Consider the following 23,514-nt stretch of genomic DNA (forward strand, 5'->3'; position numbering starts at 1 on the left):
GTATTCCATAGAATGACTACCTCCCGCTAAAATACACGCTGTTATTTTCAACCCCTAATAATAAAGTTTTGAGATCTAAAAAATTGTGTGAGTAACATCTACACTTACGGCCGGTTTCATAATAAAAAAAAAACCTAAAGTCGCTTTAATTTTAAAGCTTCCTTTAACCCTACTAACGGCCGGTTTCATAATCAAACCTAAAGTTCCTTTAATTTTAAAGCCTCCTTTAACCCTACTAACGTCCGGTTTCATAATCCAATTTAAAGTCACTTTAAGCTTAAAGCTTCCTTTACTGTCATTTTTAGTAGGGTTAAAGGAAGCTTTAAAGTTAAAGCGGCTTTAGGTTTGATTATGAAACCGGCCGTTAAAATGACAGTAAAGGAAGCTTTAAGCTTAAAGTGACTTTAAATTTGATTATGAAACTGGACGTAAAAATGACAGTAAAGGAAGCTTTAAGCTTAAAGTGACGTTTAATTCGATTATGAAACTGGATGTTCGTGCTTCATATTATGCATAGTTTTATGACTCAGTGTTCTTTAGAAGCCGTAAAATAAATTAAAAACTGTCAACTTGTCATCGCTTTCCAAAGGCTGTATCTTGGAAGGGAGAAAAATTTATAGGAACTACCCCTGCTTATTTTCATCGAGGAATCCTCTCCCTAAGTCCTTCGTATTTGTTTACACACATTCTGTATAAAATACTGAATGGAATGCCTTATCTCATTAGAGAAACATAAACAAGTCAAAGACTCACCTCCTATTTCAATTTTGGTGATTTTCCTATATTAATTTTGATGAATCTCACAACCTCAACCTCGCAACTTACACTCAATTACCCTCGCATTTTTTTACAAACCATACCTTACATTCGTCATTGTATGTACACTAACAGTCGGGCGCTAACGGCGATTCATTATCATCATCGCAATCATCTCCTAATGGGGTGAGCGTAACCGCTACAATAACGACAGCAACGCCAACCGTTATTGCCCCCAAGGAGTGTAGTTCAGATGACCCGGTACCGATTATTCAAGAACGAAGGCCGTCTTGGAGGTTGAGGGTCGATAACGGTAGCAGTAAGGTGAGTCTTTCTTTGGTTTATTGAATGGATTAAAGTAGACAGATGAATATCTACCACTGCTGATTAAACTAAGTCTTTGAGCGAAACAGAACGATCGAAATAAATGGCTAGTGCTCCGGCAACGTGGCATAGTGCTGACAACACAAACCGTGAGAAATTGCTCGGTTTTGTGCGCAATTTGTGGATATAGTTAGCATGCCTGATCCGCCTTTCAACTTGAGTAATTATAAATTTTTCCAGAAAGCAACAATCAAACGGAGAGCTAAACAGAAATTACACGAATTTGAATAAAATATGTATTAAACAAGAATACACTAAAAAAATCATGTGCGCAAAGTTGAAAATACAGCAATCAGGGAAGGAAAATAAAAATAAAATTGAAAAAATTATTACTTCGAAACTTTGAGGGTTGGAATCATCCGACCTTCTTCTATCTTTGGGAAGTTTGTCATATAAAAATTGCTATGAATAAACAGAAAATTATGATTTTATTCTCTTGAACCTTTGAATTGAGAGTATGTATTTCTGTGTAAAATGATCATCGTTATGATCATTGTAGATTCGCTGAATACCAAGATAAATCAGAGAAGCTTTAAGTGAAATATATAAAAATGCTCTTGTTATCAAAATATATGATAACTGCATTGCTAGATATTCATCTGTTCGGCTTCAAGTGGCTTTTTGTGATGTAACTCACTGTTGGGACTAGGTACTAACTAAACATGCTAAAAATAGAATCTCTTCAGTCAAATCATTATATTTATTTTTGGGAGTCTTCAGTTTTTGTTCCTCTGTAAAATTCTCTTGAATAGTCCCTCAAGAGTGAGATTTTGGACTTCTCAACAATAATACTTTTCATATAAAGAATGTTTTATATTTTTCTGCAGTAGTTCAACGACGATTATAAGTCACTGTTCATCGAATCAGATCCATTAGTTTATATTCTTAATATCGAAGAGGTTTTATGTTCTTCATTTCTGGATTCCTACAAGCAGAACGATATCGTGTTTGTGGAAAAAGTGAATACAGAAATGTGAAAACAATACACTTCGCACTACATTTTGTGTAGAACAATACACAGTGGGTAAAAAAAACGCACAAAAGATCGGCGGTATTTACTGTTTTGTAGAAAAATGTTTAGACAGGTGAATTTTTAATCGCGCAAATTTTCATGTAAGATTGTCATGCACCCTCTACGTGGGATGAATGCGTGACAAAATCCTGAATTATATATTGAAAATTGCGTAGTTCAAAATGAAAATTATCATGTTTCAGTATTTTTCCGCACAATAGTAAATACTTGCGTTACTTTTTAGTCACTCTGATACAATGGAAGCATTACCATTGCTTCTATTTTGTACTAATCTTTCAAAGAAAATTCGCGGGAATCTGCTAGGATTTGTTTAAGACTTCATATCGAAAGTTAAGTTAAAGGTTAATAATATTTGTGATGTTTACATATTTTAACTCTGAATTTTTCAGCATCTCGCATCTGATCTCATTTCTTATTATTCTCAGAGTAGTGTGTTAGTTTATGCGGACCTCATCGCTATATCGATAGTTGAGGGACCAGAAACAAAGCAGTTATTTCCTTTTAGTATTGCAATATTACAAATGCTAATTTTTTTTAACCTCATAGGGTATCGTTCCTTCTGTAGGATATTCAAAAATCATGGCGATCCTAACACAAATAATATTATTTGAGGCTTTTCATTGCTTTTTCGATTAAGCGTTATGAATAATTTTGCTCGTGGGGTTGTTTTTCATTTCAGAGCGATTTTTTCATTTCAAACACCATTTCTTGACTACTTGATTTTTATTTATACTCCCAAGTTTGATTTTTAGTATTCTGTAGTATTCTTACTGGTGGTTTTTTTCAGATTTACATATTGGTTTTTCTACTTCTCTGCTTGTATTTAGTGTGCCATCCTTTTCAACACTTGATATTTCTTTTAACAATCCTTATTTATTGTAAATTTAAAATGTAATGCTGGATGCTTTGTGGTTTCTATTTCAGTTTCAATCTGTATTTTGAAGCCGTTGTGAAGTAGTTAGTTGCAGTATTACCATTTTTATTTATTTATTTTATGTAACAGATCTATTAGAAAATTCATATTAAAACCTAGCAGTTCAATTCCAATTAGAGTTCTTTGGAATTGAACATTAACACCCCCGGGAGGTTCTGGCGTTTTTTTCGTGATTTTGCATGTCCCATTCATTGTTAATCATTGAGGTATTGTTCTTTTTTGTTTGCTTTCTATGGTTTTGTTGTTTTGCTTTACATTTTTTTGTATATAGTTTATTGTTGAGAATTAGAAAATAATAATTCGAATATAATTGCACTTAATATTCTAACCCAATATGAGGAATTATGGAAAAACACTTACCAAAATTATCTGATCTGATTTTCATCTGTGATATGTTCAACTTGACTAACTCTTCATTTTGAATTGAATCTTTGAATTTTAGAGTGAAATCAATATATCATATTTTTCTAATAGATTTCTGTCTATAATTTATCAAGTGTATATGCGTTAGTTTAAGGTCTGACCTATTTTTGTAAATTTATTATAAATATATATTTTTTTAATAAAGGTAATTTTTGAAAATGTTCAATTTATTTTCAACATTAATGTATTCCATCTCATCAATTCTCAAGGAGGAGGATATTGCCGGAAAAAATGTTTCAGTGGCCTACTTGATGGTTTTATTCGTAATTCGATTAATTTTTATTCTAAATCTTTTCCATTGAAAGTGTTAGATTTAATTTGAAAAATCACGGAGAACTTATCAATAATATATTCTCCTTTCTGATATATTTTTTTCATTCAGTCCATTCGAAAATGACTATCACAGATCGAATATGCGAACTCAAATTTTTGTTGGAGTTGTAAATCCTTCTTATCGAAATTTCGATAATGATCCTCAACGTATCATATTTTTCGCAGTTTAAACTTGAAGATGCTTCGAAACCACCAGAAGCACCTAGCACTCCGTCCTTTATGCGCAGAACTATCAATCCAAACACGAATCCTAGGCCTTCTTCAGCGCCACCTATCGATTCTGCGGAAACTACCATCACACTATCGTTGAGGAAGCCTAAAGTACAAGAAGAAAAAGGTAATAACTTTGTTTGTGCAGTATGAATATAGTAGCCAGTCCAACCAACATTAGTAGGTACTAATTATGTTTTTTAAGCTGATATTATGAAGTGCCAATTCTGAATTATTCAAAAATAATTTTTTTCAGAACAAGATAAAGAAAATGAATTGAGAAACGCTCAACAAGCAACATTAGCAACACAGGCAGCTATACAGAGAAGAAGGAGGCCAAAGAGAAGATCAACAGGAGTAGTGCAGTTTGATGTTGAAGTAGGTACTAGTTACTCCAGAATAAACTCATTACACTTATAAAGAATGAGGTTTCACTTGTGTGTCAAATCAAAATTTCGATGGAAATAAAATTGATTTTATTATTATTGAGATGGTAGCCTGGGACTGAAAGAATAACATTTGCAAGAAATTGCAATCCAACAAAACAAGTTTGCTTGAGTACATTTATGTATGAAGGGTAGGCAAAAGGGGATCTCGAGAACTATAAGAGCTAGAAGGAAATGGATAGAACATTTCCGAGCTCTTTTTCAGAGAAACGAAGAATGGTGATAACCGTAGCGTGCTACGATTCTTTATTAGGAAAAAATTAGTTTTTGACAATTCCAATAGTTCTCATAACTTTTTTGTCTTTGAAGTTACAGCTCTGAAACTTGAACCTTCTTAGGCTCTTTTATACGTAGAATATGCTGACAAAAGATATTTTTTCAATTGAAAAATAAAGATAAATAAAATTTTTCATTTAAAAAAACGTTCGCCTTATGATTCGAAATGAAAAAATGTTTTGAGCTCGTTACTGAATTCTACGTAAAAAAAGTGTCTGTAGAAGGTTCGAGTTTCAGATCTGTTACTTCAAAGACAAAAAAGTTACGAGAACATTTCGAAATTGTCGAAATCTAATTTTTTGCTAATAACTCAAAAACGAAGAATCGTAGGAGGCTATGGTTTTCACCATTATCGTTTCTCTGAAAAAGAGCTCGGAAATGTGTCATATTTTTTCTTCTACTTCTCGAGATCTCCTCGGTGGACAACGAATTTTGTCCTCCCTGTACATACCTACCGCCTGTCCGCCTGTGTGTCTTTTTTCGAGTAACATGAACTTCGGACTAACTGTGCCAAAGTCTGTAGAGGATGGCACAAAATGGACACCCTCCCTCTCGTGGTTAGGCATTCTGTTGCCAAAAAACCGGTTTGAAGAAATTATTTTCTCTTTTTGACACTCCTTGTACAGGGAGTTTATAAGAAACACCAGTGTAAAGATTTATGTTTGACACGATGACAGTATAAACATAGGTTACATTCTTCCATGGCTTGAAAAAATTTGATGGTTTCTTTTTTTTTCTGATTCTATCAAGGAAACGAAGTAGAAGACTGAATAACACATGATATCTTTGTTAACAACCGAATGTAGTTGGTAATTTTCCAATTATTTTACAGGACTTGGATCAAGACAAAGAACCTACAGCTGGAGGCGATTTTGAATCGAATCCTGCAGTAAACCACGAGGTAAGAGCTTATTGGGTGTGTTTATCATTGTGGGTTTTATGTTAGTGGGCACCCTTATGTCCCCTAGGCTCTTTTCACCCCATCGGGTTTTTACCTGATGGTGTGACATTGATTTAGATCGAAAATATCATTCCTTACGAATATTAATATGGTCCTGGAGATCAATACGTTTCAGCCATCTGAAATGACAGAAGTTCCCAGTCACATAGCTTGATTCAAATCCCATCGATCAATATTTATTGAAAATACGAAAACTATATTTACACAAAACGGTTTCACAAAGCTTGATCGGGGAATCAACGGTTGATTGAAGAATAGACGTCAATTTGTTTTCAATCGATAAGTCGGTCATGATCATTCAAAATATCATTCTCGCATCAAATTACGATGTTCATATGTTCATTCAACAATTCTGGATTGCTACTTCTTCAATATATTCAGAATAAAAAGGTTTCAGTGATTCTGTGTTGAGCCCGTTTGCAACAGCCGAGAATTCTCTAGAAAATTTACTCGAGATTTCATGCGCCGTGAATTATGTACCGTTACATACGCACTTTCGGTAGAATTCTCTGTTCAGTTGCGTACTAAATAGTCTCCGCCCTTTTCTTGCGAGAATTTTGTAGAGAATTCTCTGTTGCTGTTGCTTTCGAAATCAAGTTTCTGTCAAATCGTTGATCGGACAATCAAAGTTTCATGAAACTCGCTGTTAGAGATGGAATTTTTTTAATCCATACAGAGCCACTATTGTTGGGTATGCTGTGCCTTAGGTGGCGAACGGACACGGTAAATATACAGGGTCTCTCGAATTGCTTGATTTTAGCTGTTTCTGGTACTTCCGATCTGGATAATTGAAAACGTTGAAAGTCCATCAGTGAAACCGTTTCACGATATCTTCATTTGTCTTGAAGATATAACCAAATTTGAAATTTTGTACCATAACTTCTTAAAAATCTTAATCTTAAAACGATTAAAACTTCAATTTTATTATCTCGTACTAACGTCCAGTTTCATAATGAAATTTAAAGTCACTTTAAGCTTAAGGCTTCCTATCATTTTTAGTAGGGTTAGGGGAAGTTTAAAATTAAAGGGACTTTAGGTTTTATTCTGAAACCGGCCGTAAGGGTGGAAAAAAAAATAGCTTTTCGAAAATATATGTATAATATTACTTCTATACTCAAGGCTAAATCACCATTTTAGTGAAATTCCCATTTTTGATAGAATTCTATGAAACCACAAAAATGTCCACTAGAGCAAAAAAATTTTGAAAATTCATCTCATTGTATGACTTTTACTATTACAATGCATTGAAGTATTCTATGTCTACTTTATTCATAGAATAATGTATTGAGGTTGAGGTATCTGACACTACACTGTACTGATGAGGGACAATGATCCCGAAATCGGTCTGCAGTTGTGTTTAGATGTTTTCAACTTCTCTGGGATTTCCTACGCTTGTGCATTACTAGCTAGCATTGTTGTTTGTTTCTCCAATTTAATATTTCCGAGATGTTCGACTGGTATCTGGTAGGAGTACTGTATACTCCTCGTTCCGCATTATGAAAATATCAATAAATCATCGCACTCATGATAAATGGATGCAATATTTAGCTGACGCTGCAATCTGGCTAGCGTTTAATCCAGTCCGTTATCCTTGAACAGCTTCGAAGTTGAAGTGCGAAAAATACATTATAGGTAGTTTGTTCGAAAATATGACTACTCTTAATTCCGAATTATATATTGAAACTACCTTGAATACGACACAAGAGATTTACTTCACAATGTTCGTGAATGTCTCTAAATATAGATCGTGAAATTTATATATTTATAAATGTTCTCATTTAGTGCAACGATTTTATTAATAGAAAGAAGACGTGTTTTCTTGCTTGTGTAAATTAGTGAACTCCGGTTAGTCTGAATGACGTGTTTACAAATAATGCGGACTCCGGGTGGAATCGCTGAAATCGGTTTTCATCATTATGACCACTTGATACGAAGCATGTTATTTATGCAATTAAAGAAACATCATTTATCACTTCGGAATTGAGGTATAGAGGAATAAACTGATTTTAACCATTTCAAGGCCATCAAGACATAACGAAAAGTTACTTACCAAGCATTGTTATGATTTAATATATAGGGTGAGTCTTTGACTCGTCCAGATATATTAACAGCAGATTCTTGAGGTTAAAAGAAACACTTTTTTCTTTTATCGTTTTTTCCGGATCGGCTCGATTTAAAAGGAACAGGCTGTTGAAAAACCATAAAAAATGCGGTTTTATCGAATGAAATGAATTTTGGAATGTAGTTTTTTATTGATTTGATGAATTTTTTCCGAACACAAGATATCACGCACGTCTTCCAGTTTTTCCATTATTTCGTATAGCCCAAAGACTCATCCTGTATATAGGGTTATATTTTGTGTTTTCTACAAAACGAACGGTTTCAACTTTCTGTTGAAATAGAGCCATTCAATTATAATACTTTATGTGATTATTCTCGAAAACTGATCAGAACTGTTCATTATCTATTTGATTCCATTTTTTTTCATTCAGTTGTTTCAAATTATGGGAATAACCTCCAACGAAATTTTGGATTGTTATAAACCGTGCGTCACATCTTCTCGTGGTTTCTCTTATCCCTACGATTCATTGCCAAGGATTTCCTCGTTTATTTTTAACACATCTGTTACTGATGGTAATTTGGCGAAATAAATATTTATTTTTCTCCACGATCAGCCAAATTTACATTCTGGTCCAATTAGGTGTACCTAATAGGGAAGTGTGGAAATTTGACGTCTCATTCTACGTGGATCTAACGTAAATATGCTAACACAACGCGAAACTCCAGAGAGAGGTGGGCTTATTAAAGATGTTTTAAATAGCTCATGAAATTGTGTTTCAGTAGACATTTGAACGACACGTGTAGCACGCGCTTTGTGAAAACGAGAAAAAAAGAGTGTAGCCAATTGGAAGCGTTCCCCGTATATTTCCGCAAAAAAATTGATAACAACGTGAAATTATTTATAAGTGGAGCGACTGTGGTGATCGATTTAATATAGTAATTTTTAGTTGGATTGTGATTGATATATTTGAAGAATTAATTATCTCTCTATCGGTTTCTAATATGATACATAGTACTATTTCTTTGTTCAAAAAAGGTCTGGTAATGTACTAATGTGTAAGATTTTTATGAAAATGTAATCTTTTTATTTTGCCATTGGGCTTCACTTTTCATTTTCTAATTTTTCATCACTTCTATCGTTCGATGTAGACTCTAATCAGATTTTTTGCAGCAGCAATGTGTTTAACAGAACACAATGTTTATCGTACCAATTAATAAGGAGTTGCTGTTTGATTCATGACCATAATTTTTTATTAGTAGGATTGTCGATGTCCATTTTATTCGTCAATACAATTTATTATATTCATTATCAAAATTATAAGTGCCTTAAAATAATCATGTGAATATGTCCTCTATGTACTAAAAGAAAAATTGTGCGTTAGTTTTAAATAACATCTTTCGGAATTGAGCACCAAAAGAAAATTCAGAACTCCTATTGAAATTGTCACAGTTTAAGTTTTCAAGAATTCAGATTTCGAAAAACGAATACAAAAACGTTCGTGTGCTGTCCAGGCTTTTTTCGGAAAGTAACTGTAAAATTTCATTCCGATCGATTTTGAGGGTAGAAAAGTTGACGCAAGACTCATGAGATCAGCCCGTATTATGTATCGCTCTAATACAGGGTGTCCGGTGATCGAGGTTCCACTAAAAGTAGAATTAGCCGTGGTGTCTTCGAATCCTAAAATATATGTTTTAAAAATATTGTCAAAAAATTCACTGACCAATTGATCGAAATTCTAAAGAATTGATTCAATTCAAATATTTTTCCGTTTTGAATAAAAATGAAAACTCATGCAAAAATGCCGAATATTCTACTGGATTTAAGTCTGGTAAACACCCTGTACATGATTTTCGAATAAAACTGACTATCACATTCGAAACACGAAAATAAATCTTTGTTTCTTGAATATAGATTGTTCAGAATAGGATCGTTTTCAAAATTAGTCTCATTTGTTTTTTCTCTATAGGTTGTTCTTGAACTTTCTAAGAATTCAAACATAACTGTGAGCTGTCCCCATAGATTAACTCCGAATTCAAACGTTCTAATATTGTTGGCAAACAAACTTAACCTTGGTAGCATTCAAACACATGAACCCAAAATTCTCTTAAATAAATGATCTCAATGAATTATAAGAAGACTTGTATTCAACCGAGTTTCATATTCGTTTGTCAACTTATCCAGAACTATAACTCTTCATACAATTGATTTTTTCAACTCAATTTTTATTCTGCTAAAACGTTGGCCCCTTCCAGTGACTTGAACGCGACAAACTCAGATAAAACTAAAAACTTGAATACTTGGTATTATCAAATTAATATGAGTTATTTAACTACGACACGTGTTTCGGTATCACAGTAGCATCTTCAGGTTAAATAACTCTTGTTAGTGAACATCAAGTTATTCAGTCTTTATTTTAATCTGAGTTTAGTAGTACATTGGGCTCGTATACTTTGATTCTGAGCAATACTATCCTGAGGAAATAATGCACCCATATTTTATTTCAATACCATCAAAATTGAAATTTTTGAGTTCAAGGTGAACATCAAAATTTTCGGATTTATCGTCCATTTTGATATGAGTTTCCGTTGAGAATATACACATTGAAATGAAACCAAACGATTATTGAATTCATATGTCTGAATCTGTGGGAAAATGATAAGTATGAATATGGAGATAATTAATTTTTCAATAAATACGGAAATGCGGGATAACAAAATGAAAGATTTCAACATTTACAGGGTGTCTTTGAACAAATACGAAGGACAACCTTTGGAAGGCGATGACGAGTTGACAGTTCTTAATTTTTTTTACGGGTTCTTAAAAACACCTAATAATAAAGTTATGAGATCTAAAAAAATTGTGTGAGTAACTTCTTCTTAGTGCTTCATAATATGTATAGTTTTAGGACTCAGTGTTTTTTAGAACCCGTAAAAAAAATTGAAAACTGTCAACTCGTCGTCGCGTTCCAAAGAATGTATCTTGGATGGGAGGTCGATTTCGAAAAAAAATTATAGGAACTACCCCTGCTTATTTTCATCGAGGAATCATCTCCCTAAGTCCTTCATATTTTTTTACAGACACCCTGTATACTTCACACAGGCAATTTTCAAGCAAAGAATTATGGAATCGATCAAGGAATAAGTCGTTTGTGTGAACCAATAAAGTGAAAAAACATGTCCTATCAGCCCGTACCACCAAACCGTCACAGATCATCTTCGGCAACGCGTAGTGGTTCCTCATATGGAACAACCCGACCAAGAAGCGTGGGATTTTACGGCAACGGTAACCCCTACAGTTCGCCTTATACAAATCCGACAGCTAACCCTTATACAACATCTCTGACGAACTACGGTGGAGGTTACACTTCCAACTATAAGAGCCCCTATTTCCAAAACAGTTACCGCTCGAACGGGGGCGGCTACGCCAGTATTACAATTCCAGCCAACGCATTCGCCAATTACAACGTGCTGACATCGAATTACCCGTCGAGTTACAGTAAAAGCGGAGGTAGAAGGTCGAGGAGAGATTCTTCAACAAGCCGAGCGAGCAGCGTGAGGGACAGAGAAAGATCGGCCTCTAGGACAGGTCGGCCCCTTAGTGGTGGCGGATTAGGATCGAAATCCATTAGTTTGACCTCGCTCAATTCGGAGGGTTATGTTGTAAGTTTGCGAGTAAACGAAAGAATCTTCAACGAATTCGATAAAAATAAACTGCTCCACATGAGTTAGGGATATTGACTTAAATTGCAAAAAAATATAGTTAAAATAAGATTTTTGTGATGAAAATTCATATTAATATGATTTCAAGTTGCAAATTAATTTTAGCCTGTAGGTCTGCAGCGTATACAGGGTGATTAAGAAAAATCGAGTAAAATAACGAAATTTTATTCCCAGAGAATTCAAGCATTTCAAGACTATCAATACAATGTATGGCCTCCATGGGCATCAATAACAGCTTGACATCTTCTTTGCATACTACACACGAGGATGTTGAACATTTCTTGAGGAATTTGGTTCCATAAACGGGGCAGAAGCTCTCTCAGATCATTTAAGGATTCTGGGGTAGGTTGATGATTATATAATCTTCTTTGGAGCATATCCCAGGCATGTTCTATGCAATTTAAATCTGGTGAGTGCGGAGGTATTGGTAAATGTGGAATACTAAGCTCCTCGCGCGCATTCCCAACTAAGGCTGCACGGTGCGGTCTAGCGTTATCGTCTAGAAATTGAAATGTTCCACCAATAGCAGCGTGGAAATTTGGCACAACATTGTCAATGACATGCTTACTATAGTGTAAGCCGGTCATATTCCCAGGACAAATGTGTAGATCTGTGCGCCCGTTGAAACATATCCCGGCCCATACCATAACACTACCCCCTCGGAATGGATGGACTTCTTGGACATAGCGACGATTACGGGGTATGCGTGGGATTGTCCATACCCTTATTCTTCGAGAATCTGAAAATCGTCCATATCTGGATTCATCAGTGAAAAGGACACTACGCCATTGATCGTTCCAATTGATATGTTGCCTTGCACATTCCAGTCTTTGACGCTTATGCTCACGTGTTAATGGAATTCCTCTTAATGGACGTATAGAACCTAGATTCACCTCCCTCAAACGTCGTCTGATGGTTTCGATGGAAACTTGGACCCCATCTGCATTTTGAAGAGTATTCCGTAGCATTCTACACGTAGATGTAGAGTTTCTTCTCGCCGAAACGGTGATGAAACGATCCTGAGTAGGTGTTGTTTTTCGTCGCCCACCAAGCCTTAGTCTTTCCAACACGAAACCTGTCTCCCTGAACCTATTCCAAAGTCGAGATATCACACTTTGGCTAACTTGGAGCCTTTCCGCTACAACAACCTGAGTAGGCCACCCTGTAGCATTCCGATAGCCCTATTAGCCTCAGCGTTTGTTGATTTACGTCTTGGCATTTTCAGGAAACTCGTTTCAAATCGAAGCCGTTGGTAAACTGACTTCATTTCAAAATAAGAACATTCATGAAGCATATGCAAAGAACCAAACTTCAGAAAAAAAGGCGACCAGATCGACGAAATGTCTCATACTGATTTTTATTGGATCGATTCAAGTTGTTATTGATTTTTAAATGATTTTGCAGCCATTTTCTCGAAGATTACATACTTTTGAAAACGATTGAATACGATATCCCTAACTCTTGTGGAGCAGTTTAATATAGCATATAAGTGTGCTGATTTTTTCTGATGGAATAATTGAAAATGAGTTGAACGCCTTTCTTGAGAATTAAATAAAATAGATAGTCTACTGAAATAAAAGGTGTGGCGAAAACCACCAAATGCACTTGCGAAGGTGTCCACTGCATAGAGTGAGTCTTTGACTTGTACAAATATTTTAACAGTATATTGTTGAGGTCGAAAGAAAACCCTGATGAAAAGATATGGCCATTTTAAGTTCTCATAATGAGCTGTGCCGCCCCTGGAAAAATAAAATTACAGACCTTTCCGATTCCAAATGAAGTAACTCACAGATTTATACCCTGAATTTGTTCGCAATGCTTTTTATGAAACACCCTCTATGGATGGATTTAACACAATTAGATATGTCTTGCATAAGTGTATTTATACCTGCTAATGACAGATATTTTTTTACAGAGTGGTACAGAAAGGTCAAGTCGATCGCGCCTAGGAAGCACGTCAGATATAAGAAATGAAAACGGTGAGATTGACTACAAAAAACTGTACGAACAAGCCATCGTAGAAAACGATAGATTGAAGGAGAAACTGAGGAAGTCTGAGGAAGAACTCCGAGAAACAAAACAGACCTTAGAAAAATTGAATTTAGTGGTAAGTATTTCAATAGTAATTCGAAAATACTGATGTGTCTATAAAATTACCATTGGAGATTATAGTGTAGGGTGTTGTGTGATATCAGTAGCGGATAATTTCTTTTTTTATGGCCCTCTTAATCAAGGGTTTGTTTAAAAATCAATAAATATTTTTCAGACTAGTAAAAACTCCTTATCGGAGTTAGAAAAAAGGGAGAAGAGATCGATGGAAAGGAAATTAAGTGAAATGGAGGAAGAATTAAAGGTAAGTCTGAAATTCTATGCAAATAAAGCATTCACACATTCATCATGAAGTTTGTGAAAGCTTATCTCTAATGTCTTCTTTCATTTTAATCATCTAATCTCATTAAACCAATAACATTTTACTAACAAAAAAACTACATTTATTATTTGCTTGATAAATAAATTACTCCAGATTTTGCCTTCCTTAGCGAACTCTCATTATAGAATTCCTCAAAATCATTAAATCGGATTAGGAGAAGTGAATTATCATCACTGCATAATGAATAACACAACTAAAAACACTCGCTACTGGATCCTCCACTCACACATGGTTTATACACTTTCCTACGTTATGCATTTAATATTCTGGTCAGATATTCGGTTAATAAATGGTATACATAATATATTGAACATTTTCATTTCAAAGGGGTAGTAAATAAATTCAGACGCCAAATATAAAAAATTAATATTGGGTACAAAAGGAGTCTATAATGAATAGCGATAAACAGTTTATTATTTGAAATGAGAATTCAGCAAATTTTTATTTTATCACATTATTCAAATATTTTCTTATTGGGCTTATTTTGATCTTGGTGTCTTCCAAAATCAAGTATATCTGTGAGGCCAGGAAATTATAAGTCAGTTAATTTATTATTATAGATGGATGAAATAGAAATTATTTTCTCTTCTGCACATTTCGGATATTGGATATGTATGTAGCTTCCTGATTCACACAGATAGATCGGACAAAGTGTAAATGAAGACTCCAATCTATTGAATTCTTCTCTAGTTGATTTTAGTTCAGTTACGTCGCACATTTTTTCAAACAAAATCATAAATTCGAACTGCCCTACCAAATTATGCTGCTTACCTACTAGATCTGGGATACCTTTTGACTAAAAAACAAATATTAAGGTTATTTGCGTTCATCAATATATCGAATATCATATTCATCATACCCTCTCATCAACAATATTATATCAGATATCTAATTCATCTTAGTTTGTTCTTCGTTTTGGAAGACAGCAAAAATAATGAAGTTGCTCGGTATGATGTTGAAAAGTTAAAAAGTATGGAAAATTCACGTCTCGACACGTGCGAAATTGCTGAAAACTTTTTTTTTGTTGAGATCTTTGGCATGCCTTCTTCCTCCTTTACAAAATGACGTTTTTACATTATGTACACAACGCCTTGTAGGATCATCTTTGATTACTTTCTTCATTAAGGCAACTGTATTTTTTATTGTTTTCATCACGACTGGAAATTACAACTACAACAAATATTGTCAGTTTCTATATAACACTTCGAAATTATTTTTTCATAAGATCAGAATATTTTTATTTTATTTATTATATTTCGACAACATTATATTGCGCAACTTTTAACATATGTCTCATCTTTCATAATATAAAGGATGAGCATAGAAGTTTAGTAATACGTTTATATCGTACTGAAATCCTTCATATACTCATGTATGACTTAGATGCAATTGCTTTTAATGATGCTAATGGTGAGCAGAACTATACAGAGTTTGAATCAGATAGAGTTCTTCAAAATGAATTATCATTTCTATCATAAAAATTATGAAAAATATTTAAGGAGTCAAACTTCTGAGGACATTTAGCATTACTATTCTTGTTAGAGAAGGAAAAATCGCTGTCATGACCTTGGAAGATTTCGTCAAACTCTAAAATAGAAAAAAGGTATTGATGAAGATATCTGACATAATAGAGCTGAATAGCAATAGTGTATTCAATATTGGCGCACACAAAAAAAGCTAACTTAAGCACCGCTCTTCAGTTTTTTCCACAGCACACACCATTGGCCACAAATTCATGTTTTTCTACATTTTTATGCAATCTTGCTTTTCCAGAAAAAAATTTGGGAAAAATATTTCGTTTCACTTTGCTATCAACAAAATCAAATGTACATACATTTTTTAGTAAAAATAATAAAATTACACAGAAATTACGCAGCCGTATTAACTTTAGATATCGTCTATCTAATTCTAAAACCCCGTAATTGCACAAAGGGGGAATAAATTTAAATGAAAATGTTTATAATTAATTCAATTGGTTCTTCTATTAGCTTAGATTCGTCGACTTATTTCTTCGGGATATTTCTTAAGTTTTCTATCATAGAATCATTCGAATGACCATATAAAATATTGAAGCTACTAGAAGACTGACGTTATAAAAATTGAAAAAATGGGTGGATACTGTTTCACCACTTTCGGACCACCCTATAAAGTCGAACATAATTTAAGCTTATGCGCTAAATAGAGTCAATGTTTGAATCATTCCCCTAGCTAGTCTAAAACTTCTAAGAGCTATCGACTGATCGATCAGTGTTGACTCACCCTGTATAGAGGTTTTGAGTAATCTACAAATACATTTGAAAATTTCTGTTTTCGAAGTTCTAAATATCACACATTGAATTAAATTTTCACTATCCCTTTATTGCAAGAAAATGAATCTTGGGAAACTAAGAACGATATAATACAAAAAATTCACAAATGTTTTCTTGAATAGTTCAAATCAAAATCTACTTTGCATTTTCTCATGTTCCTTTTTTTTTAAAGGCGTCTGAATGTACCACCAGCTACACGAATGGCTCTGGTTCTAATATTCGATTTAACGATTAGCATTTCCAAAATTATGTCATGTTTTCACTATTTCACTTCAGTTAAGATTCAGATCACGGCAATCACTTTAATGATTATATAAATATTATATAGGTTACATGTCTTTTTGAGTCTTACCTGTATAATCGTGAATTAACATTCCTAAAAAATACATATTTAAAACTTGGTTGCATTAGGTTCCCCATTTTTTCGACGGAACTGTTGATTTCTTTGAAAATGCTTGCAAAAAACCGGAATCTAAATGTAATAAATAATATTCAGACATGCTATAGTAAAGATCACGTGCTTGCATGCAAATTTTAGTGCGACAAGAGGCCAGTCTCTTATCCCTTTTGATCAAAACAGCGAATTCCGTTTTCAGCATTTCTTGAAACTTTCTAGAAACAGTTTTCACCATTTTTTCCGAATCTTGAGCAACAATCAGCAAAGCTTAGAAAAAAATGCCAGCATGGATTCGATCATAACACAACTGCACCATATTTCCATTGAAAAAAAAAAACTATTGTCTGATTCTGTTGTAGCAATTACAAAAATTGAAATCGGAAAACGAGCGGCTGAAGGCCGACAACAAGTCGTTAACACGGGTCATCAATAAACTCACAGAGTCTGCAAGAAAATAGGTAATCAATAACAATTAATGCCAGCATTTTCTTTGTTTTCGCTGCTACTTTCTAATAACTCTTTTGAGCGTTTCGTGAATTTTTCCGTAATTTCTTTTCGGTTCTGCAAGGGCTTGAACAGATTGAGAAATTTCGAGGATATCAACAAACTGTTAACACCACTCACTCGCTTTAATTAAGTATAAGGTGAGAATATACCTAATTATTATCGAACATGATCGATACCTAAACACAGCTTCTGTTTTTTTATTCGAATTTGTTTTCATTGTTCCAGCAGAAATACCACCTTCTATAACTAATTTTTTTATTCAATTTTAAAGAGAATAATTTTCATCCATGATATTAGGATACATTAACGGATTAATGTTTCATGATTTCTCAGGATACAACAAAAAATCACATTTTCGTCATGTAAAACCTCTGTAACTGTGAAAAAGATCGGTATCGCCTTGCCTTTGATTGAGTAATTGACCTAGATTTATGACAATAATGATATTTTGTTATAAATTTATATTAAACGTTAATAACATCCTTTTTTTTGTTTTTGATATTAACAAGGTGCTCATATTACTAACATTTTTTTAGTTTGCCAGAGACTTATATTCTAACATATAACATGATTTATTTATTGAATATTCCACTCTTGTGTATTGCACCAGGTAATATTTAAAAATTATTGGCCAAACTTCAAGAAATCTATCAGAATAAAATACTACAAACATCTAAGGTTTCTAAGATGTTAATTATAATGTGCAAAATGCATTAATTTGACTTGCAAGTTCAATAATGTGTTAAACATTAATAATATCAATCCTAGAAAATGCTCGTCATCTAGTCGGCCAGGCACTGGTAGTCTCAATTGTCTCACATAGCGTCATTGTTTATTTCTCAAAGAGACAGCTTCTTCATTCTTCACTTGTGTTCTATCACAACTGGTTATATTGAAATAAAACTTGAACAAAAGTACAGAAATTGATGTAGGTACAAGGGTATTTCTGATCTGGCGCTGTACAACTTGTCTACTTGTGTTATACTCAATTGAGGCGTTTCCAGACACTCATATTGAATAGGTACAGTTTTTATTCCAACAAAAGTTCATATATAACTTTTTTCAATTTTATTGCAATTTTGTAAAGGTGTGAAGAAAGAATAACCGTAGTCTCAACAGAAAACACCTTTATCACAAACACTATCGATAATCCTCCAATCATCTGTTATGGAATTTTCAGAAAACTTATCTGATTAATAATATTACCCTTGGATTGTTTAGATATTGTACTATTTTTATGTGCTGAAGATTCCATCTGGTAATGAATAAATTATTGCAATTTCTTTTCAGCATTTGGATGTCTTGAAAACCGAAAACCAGAGGTTAAAAGACGAGAATGGAGCGTTAATAAGGGTTATAAGTAAGTTGTCTAAATAACACAGACTACATACTATTTAGTTTCTATTTTTCCAATTTCTATTTATATGCCAAGACTTTTCTGTTACACGTTTTCTTCCTTGTTATAGTAATTTAGTGTTATTGTTTTATTCCTTAATTTATTGATATTTTTATTATTTAATCATATGCATTTGTCCAAAAAAATATAAAAATGACCATATCGAACAGCAAGTGAATTCAATGCACTGATGAACATACGTCCAAACAAAATTAATTTTTGTTCTGTTGGGTTTGAATTCACCTGTGAACACCTTCTTTCTATACCTTTGTATGTTTTTGTTTCTTCTGAGGCAACCTCTTAGAGGTACGGTTTGTTATTTCTGTGTGTTAAGCTGACAGTAGTTTTTGATTTTCATGATTTGCTTTTTGTGGATTTCGAACTGATTGAGAAATATTTTGGTGCTCCGTTGAATTTTCAAGGTCATTTTCATATTGCCATGTGTTTCCTTGAGAAAACAAAAAATAATAATGAATTATTTTTTCCTTTTTCATCCAATTGGAATTTGAAATGCCCATATATTAAATAAACAGCGGATACTTCATGTATCGATAAAACGCATGAAAATTTGTAGGTATTGTATATTGAATAAAACTTTAATATATTTTAGAAACGATTTAACTGTTAAGTATTCATTTCATTGTTGTGATTACGAAAATTTTTCAATATTGTTGTGAAAATTGTACATTGTTTTAGTTTTAAGTACCGCTTCATGTCCGATTTTAATTAATTGTATTAACAAAATATGACAATTTTATTCAGTCACAAGATCCACTGAATCAATGACAATATTGGATAAGTATTGTTTTGATTTAATTAAATCGAAAAACGAAAACTCGACTTATTTCATTACCCCTTTTCAGAAACTGACATCATATTCGTTATTTATTCAGTGGTGAGATCGACATAATCGGAAATCTAGTCTTGTCGCGACAAAAATAATCAAAAACAATAAGAGAACTTTTCATTTCACTTCATTAGCGAAAAGGTGCTATTATGAAAATAATGTAATTTGTTTTATGACGAATGATAATAACTTTCAGTTTGTGTTTACACCTTTTCTTTGTTATGATTGACAGAGAGGAGTTAAATTCAATCAGCGCTTTTTTCTCTTGTTCATATATAAATGATTTTCAAACTAATTGTTGGAAAATCCTTGAAGATATCCTCGCATTATTTAATGCTCATTTATTTATTTCAGTTTTCATTTCCACATATAAATTTGCATTTTAGCATAATTCCATCGAACTTGTGCCTTGCTTTTAATGTATTCACGAAAAATATTATAGTTATTTAATTTATTTTCTGTACCATTTAGATCCTGTTAGTTACTGTGAATAGTGATTTTATATTCTAGTAAATTCTTCGATAGAATTTCTGAACATTTTCATCATCACTTTCCCCAATTGTTCTTACTGTGCTCAATCCAAGGACCTTCTTTTGATAGTTTGATGAATTGAGTAAAGGAGATTCGGCTTCATTTAATAAAAATTTATTTTTAATATTGATGGCTTTCCAATTGTTATTCAAATCTCATTTTTCTCACATATGCCTAACTTAATGACTTGTAAGGGGATTCTGGAGAACAGAACTTATATTTAGCTCTTTTCATCTGGGAAATTTCAATTTTTGACAAAATGTTTTCAGTGTCCTGCCCATTTACAGAAGCAAGCTCTGCAAAAAGCTTATTTATACCCTGTTTGTTTATCATATCTAGTTAGGAGGTCTTGCTTTCTAACAACAGACTACACCTAGCTACTTAAATTGTAGCTATAGATGGACCCCAAGTGTTTCAAAAAAAGTAAATTTCATCATTTTGGAAAATATAAATTTCATCTCACAACATTTGAGAAAATACACATTCGTGAAGTAAGGGGACGTTTGTGATTTCTGTATTTTCGATTTTTTTTTATGAATGGTTGATAAAAGATGTATGAAGCTTTCATAATTTGGTGAAAATTGGTTGACATTGCATCAAATGGTTTAATACCTTCACTAAATTGGATTGTAAACTTGTCAACAGTTGCGATTATTTTTGTTAAATTCTAGAAATTGTCTAGGATGAACAATAGATAGAGGAAAGAGAAGACAACGCATTGCGCAGCTGCGAAGGAGATTTTTGTGTTTTTGTGTGTCCAACATCAACATGTTTTTGTTAAACGTTTACCCCCATCCGAAGTCATCCTTATCAGCATATTTGCCATAAATTACACGTTCCAGGCATGTCAGCAATGAAATTCTTGATACTCAAGCCTTAAAACGACGAAACACTATTATACCAAACACAAATACGATAACGAACATTCAAATATTGGGGTAAACGTTAACAGAAATAGAGTAGACGTAAACATAAACATGTTTGAAATTATCTGACCATTTGAAGTGTAACGTCCGAATACGCCCCTGTCTCTGCTCGAAAACATCGCAACGGTTCTTGCCTGTGCCGGGAGGCTCTCGAACCGGGTATTCAACAGTTTTTGTAAGCTTACTCTAAGTGGCAGCACTGGCAAAGTGCAAAGTAGTGGAAGTGAATGTGTAAATAAATTAGATTAAGTCCTTGCATATGAATTAGTGTAGTAGTTGTGTAAATAAATTAGACGTTGAGAAAGAAGACGACAATTTAATTAACCCAGAGAGCGTTACAGAAGAATGAATGGGAGGTGAATAATTTGGACAGTGTATTGAAAGTATTAGGGCATCCAAAGTCTCCATCAATACCGGTGATTGAAGTATTGTATACTTCAATCAACGACAATACTCATTCCCACTCAAAAACCCAACAGGTTTTTAACGGCATGCAGACAAGAATTGAATGAGGATAGTGATTTCTAGATATTGCAGATGGATTCTCACCTCCCCTTGGTAGCTCAGTTGGGAGAGCATCTGACTGGCAATCAGGGTGTCATGGGTTCGAGTCCTGTGTTCTGGGCGATACTTTTTTCAGAATTCAATTCTTGTCTGCATGCCGTTGAAAACTTTCATTATATTTAAATTTCCGGCACTAAACGATAGTTTAGTGCCTGACGTAATTCATAATGGTGTATAATAGTCCCCAGAATCTTTGGACATTGTATTTCACAAGGCTTTCCGGTAGAATGCTATCTAAGGGTTGTATTAGCAGAATTTAATCGATTATTGTTTCAAATTCACTATCTTCATAGTTTTGTTTAGGTGATTTTTTGCGATTTTGTTAAAAGACCTACCTTTATTAAAAATAGAAAGTATCTGTGGAATTCGGAAAATTGAGTACATTGACAGAATGCAATACTTTTTGAGAGATCCACACATGTGTACACGGTGACAATTCGAAAACTTGCCAGTCCAATTATGTCACGACAAGGATGATTTCAAGAAAATGCCGGAACAGGTCAATTTTTATTCGGAGGGGGACATATTTCTAGCAGAATTGTAAGCCAAAATCTCCTCAATCTTAGGTGTAGGGGCTGCCACTCCTAAATTCTTAATAGGGAATAGAGGGTGAGCTACACCTCAATTGTATTACAAGAGTATTATGAAGAGGGACATATTGTCTTCCAATTGAGGTTCAGCTCACCCTCTATTCCCTATGAAGAATTAAGGGGTGATAGCCTAGGTTTAAGGAGATTTCGGCTCACAATTTTGCTCGAAAAAAATATGTCCCCCTCCCTTTAAAAATTGACCTGTTCGTACTTGAACTGTAACTACTTGAAGGAGTCAATGAAAATTTGCAAACCATATTATTATTCATGTAGAGGGACAAGTGATCTTTCAATTGAGGTCAATCTCACCCCCTATTCTCTATTAAGAAGTTAGGGGTGATAGCCCCACACCTAGGATTGAGGAGATTTCGGCTCAAAATATATCCCCCTCCGAATAAAAACTGATCTTTTCCGGCATTTTCTCTGAAAACATCCTTGTCGAGACATAATTGGCCTGGCAAGTTAATAAATTGCCACCCTGTATAGTGTCACAGATTTAGCTAGATATTCTGAAGGTAATTTTGTTTTTCTAGGAGTGGCCATAACTCTTTATGAAAACTTAAAATGGCAACATCTTTTTATCAAGGCCGAATCGGAAGAAATGGTATAGGAAAAAGTGTATCTTTTGAACTCAAGAATCTACCGTTAAAATATTTGTAGGAGTCAAAGACTCACCCTGTATATAAAGAGTGTTCCATGATTCGTTGGCCATAGCTTAATGTTGAATGCAGGTCATCCCTTACAGAAATTTCGTTAAAGCCAAGGAAAGTAACGCTCTTTATTCTAAAGAAGTCCAGTTTTCACTTTACATAGCACACTTATTACAAAAGAGCAGTAACCAGACAAACTAAGCTTTTATGTACTTTTTAGAAATGCGGTCCTCTTTTAATTCCTTTGGTGATAATACTTAATGTCCTTGGACGAGATTTTGAATTTTATTAAATTCTGTTCAACTCTCTTTAATTTTAAACCCTCAGTTAATTTGATCGAAATCTGACCTCGGATTACAAAGTTATGGCTATTGCAAATTTGGGCCAATGTTCATCAATCACCCCGTATCTCCTAAACTAATAACCTTAGGATACAAAAGAAGCAATTTATCGGAAAGGCCTAAATGACCTGCATTCACCATTAGGCTATGACCAACGACTCATGGAACACCCTGTATATCTAAGTGACTTTATGGTGAAAGATATGAACCAATAAAAACATGTCACTTTTGAATAGGAAATTTTATTGGATACAGATTACAGAATAAAATTTTTTAAGGGTCTTATGGAATTTCAATTACAATGAAATAAAATTGACAATAACCACGGACAAATAAGTTACCTACGTTTTACATAAATACAATAAGACGAATCCAAATCAAAATGCTTCGATAGTGTTCATATTGAACACTTGTAAATGATAATCCTTCAACATCAAATTCGATAATTATAAATTTTGCTATTAAATCCTAAATATTCGTGATATCGA

At 33.7% G+C, this 23,514-nt stretch overlaps 1 protein-coding gene across 9 annotated transcripts in view; it reads left to right on the plus strand.

The window, feature by feature from the left end:
- The window catches only part of LOC123322743 (protein phosphatase 1 regulatory subunit 12B), a 41,739-nt gene extending 21,788 nt beyond the window's left edge, over positions 1–19,951 (plus strand). For 7 of the 9 annotated variants that reach the window (XM_044910733.1, XM_044910736.1, XM_044910740.1 and 4 more), the window contains 8 exons: positions 892–1,080; positions 4,029–4,200; positions 4,330–4,451; positions 5,628–5,696; positions 13,453–13,644; positions 13,804–13,890; positions 17,034–17,132; positions 18,472–19,951. In XM_044910733.1, coding sequence (XP_044766668.1) covers positions 892–1,080; positions 4,029–4,200; positions 4,330–4,451; positions 5,628–5,696; positions 13,453–13,644; positions 13,804–13,890; positions 17,034–17,132 — 930 coding nt within the window. In that variant the 3' untranslated portion in view covers positions 18,472–19,951. The remainder of the gene's footprint in view (positions 1–891; positions 1,081–4,028; positions 4,201–4,329; positions 4,452–5,627; positions 5,697–13,452; positions 13,645–13,803; positions 13,891–17,033; positions 17,133–18,471) is intronic. The other 2 variants (XM_044910741.1, XM_044910735.1) reach the window with 2 other exon arrangements.
- The last annotated feature ends 3,563 nt before the right edge of the window (positions 19,952–23,514 follow it).

Source organism: Coccinella septempunctata, chromosome 1, assembly GCF_907165205.1.
Source record: "Coccinella septempunctata chromosome 1, icCocSept1.1, whole genome shotgun sequence".
NCBI classification, from domain to species: Eukaryota; Metazoa; Arthropoda; class Insecta; order Coleoptera; family Coccinellidae; genus Coccinella; species Coccinella septempunctata.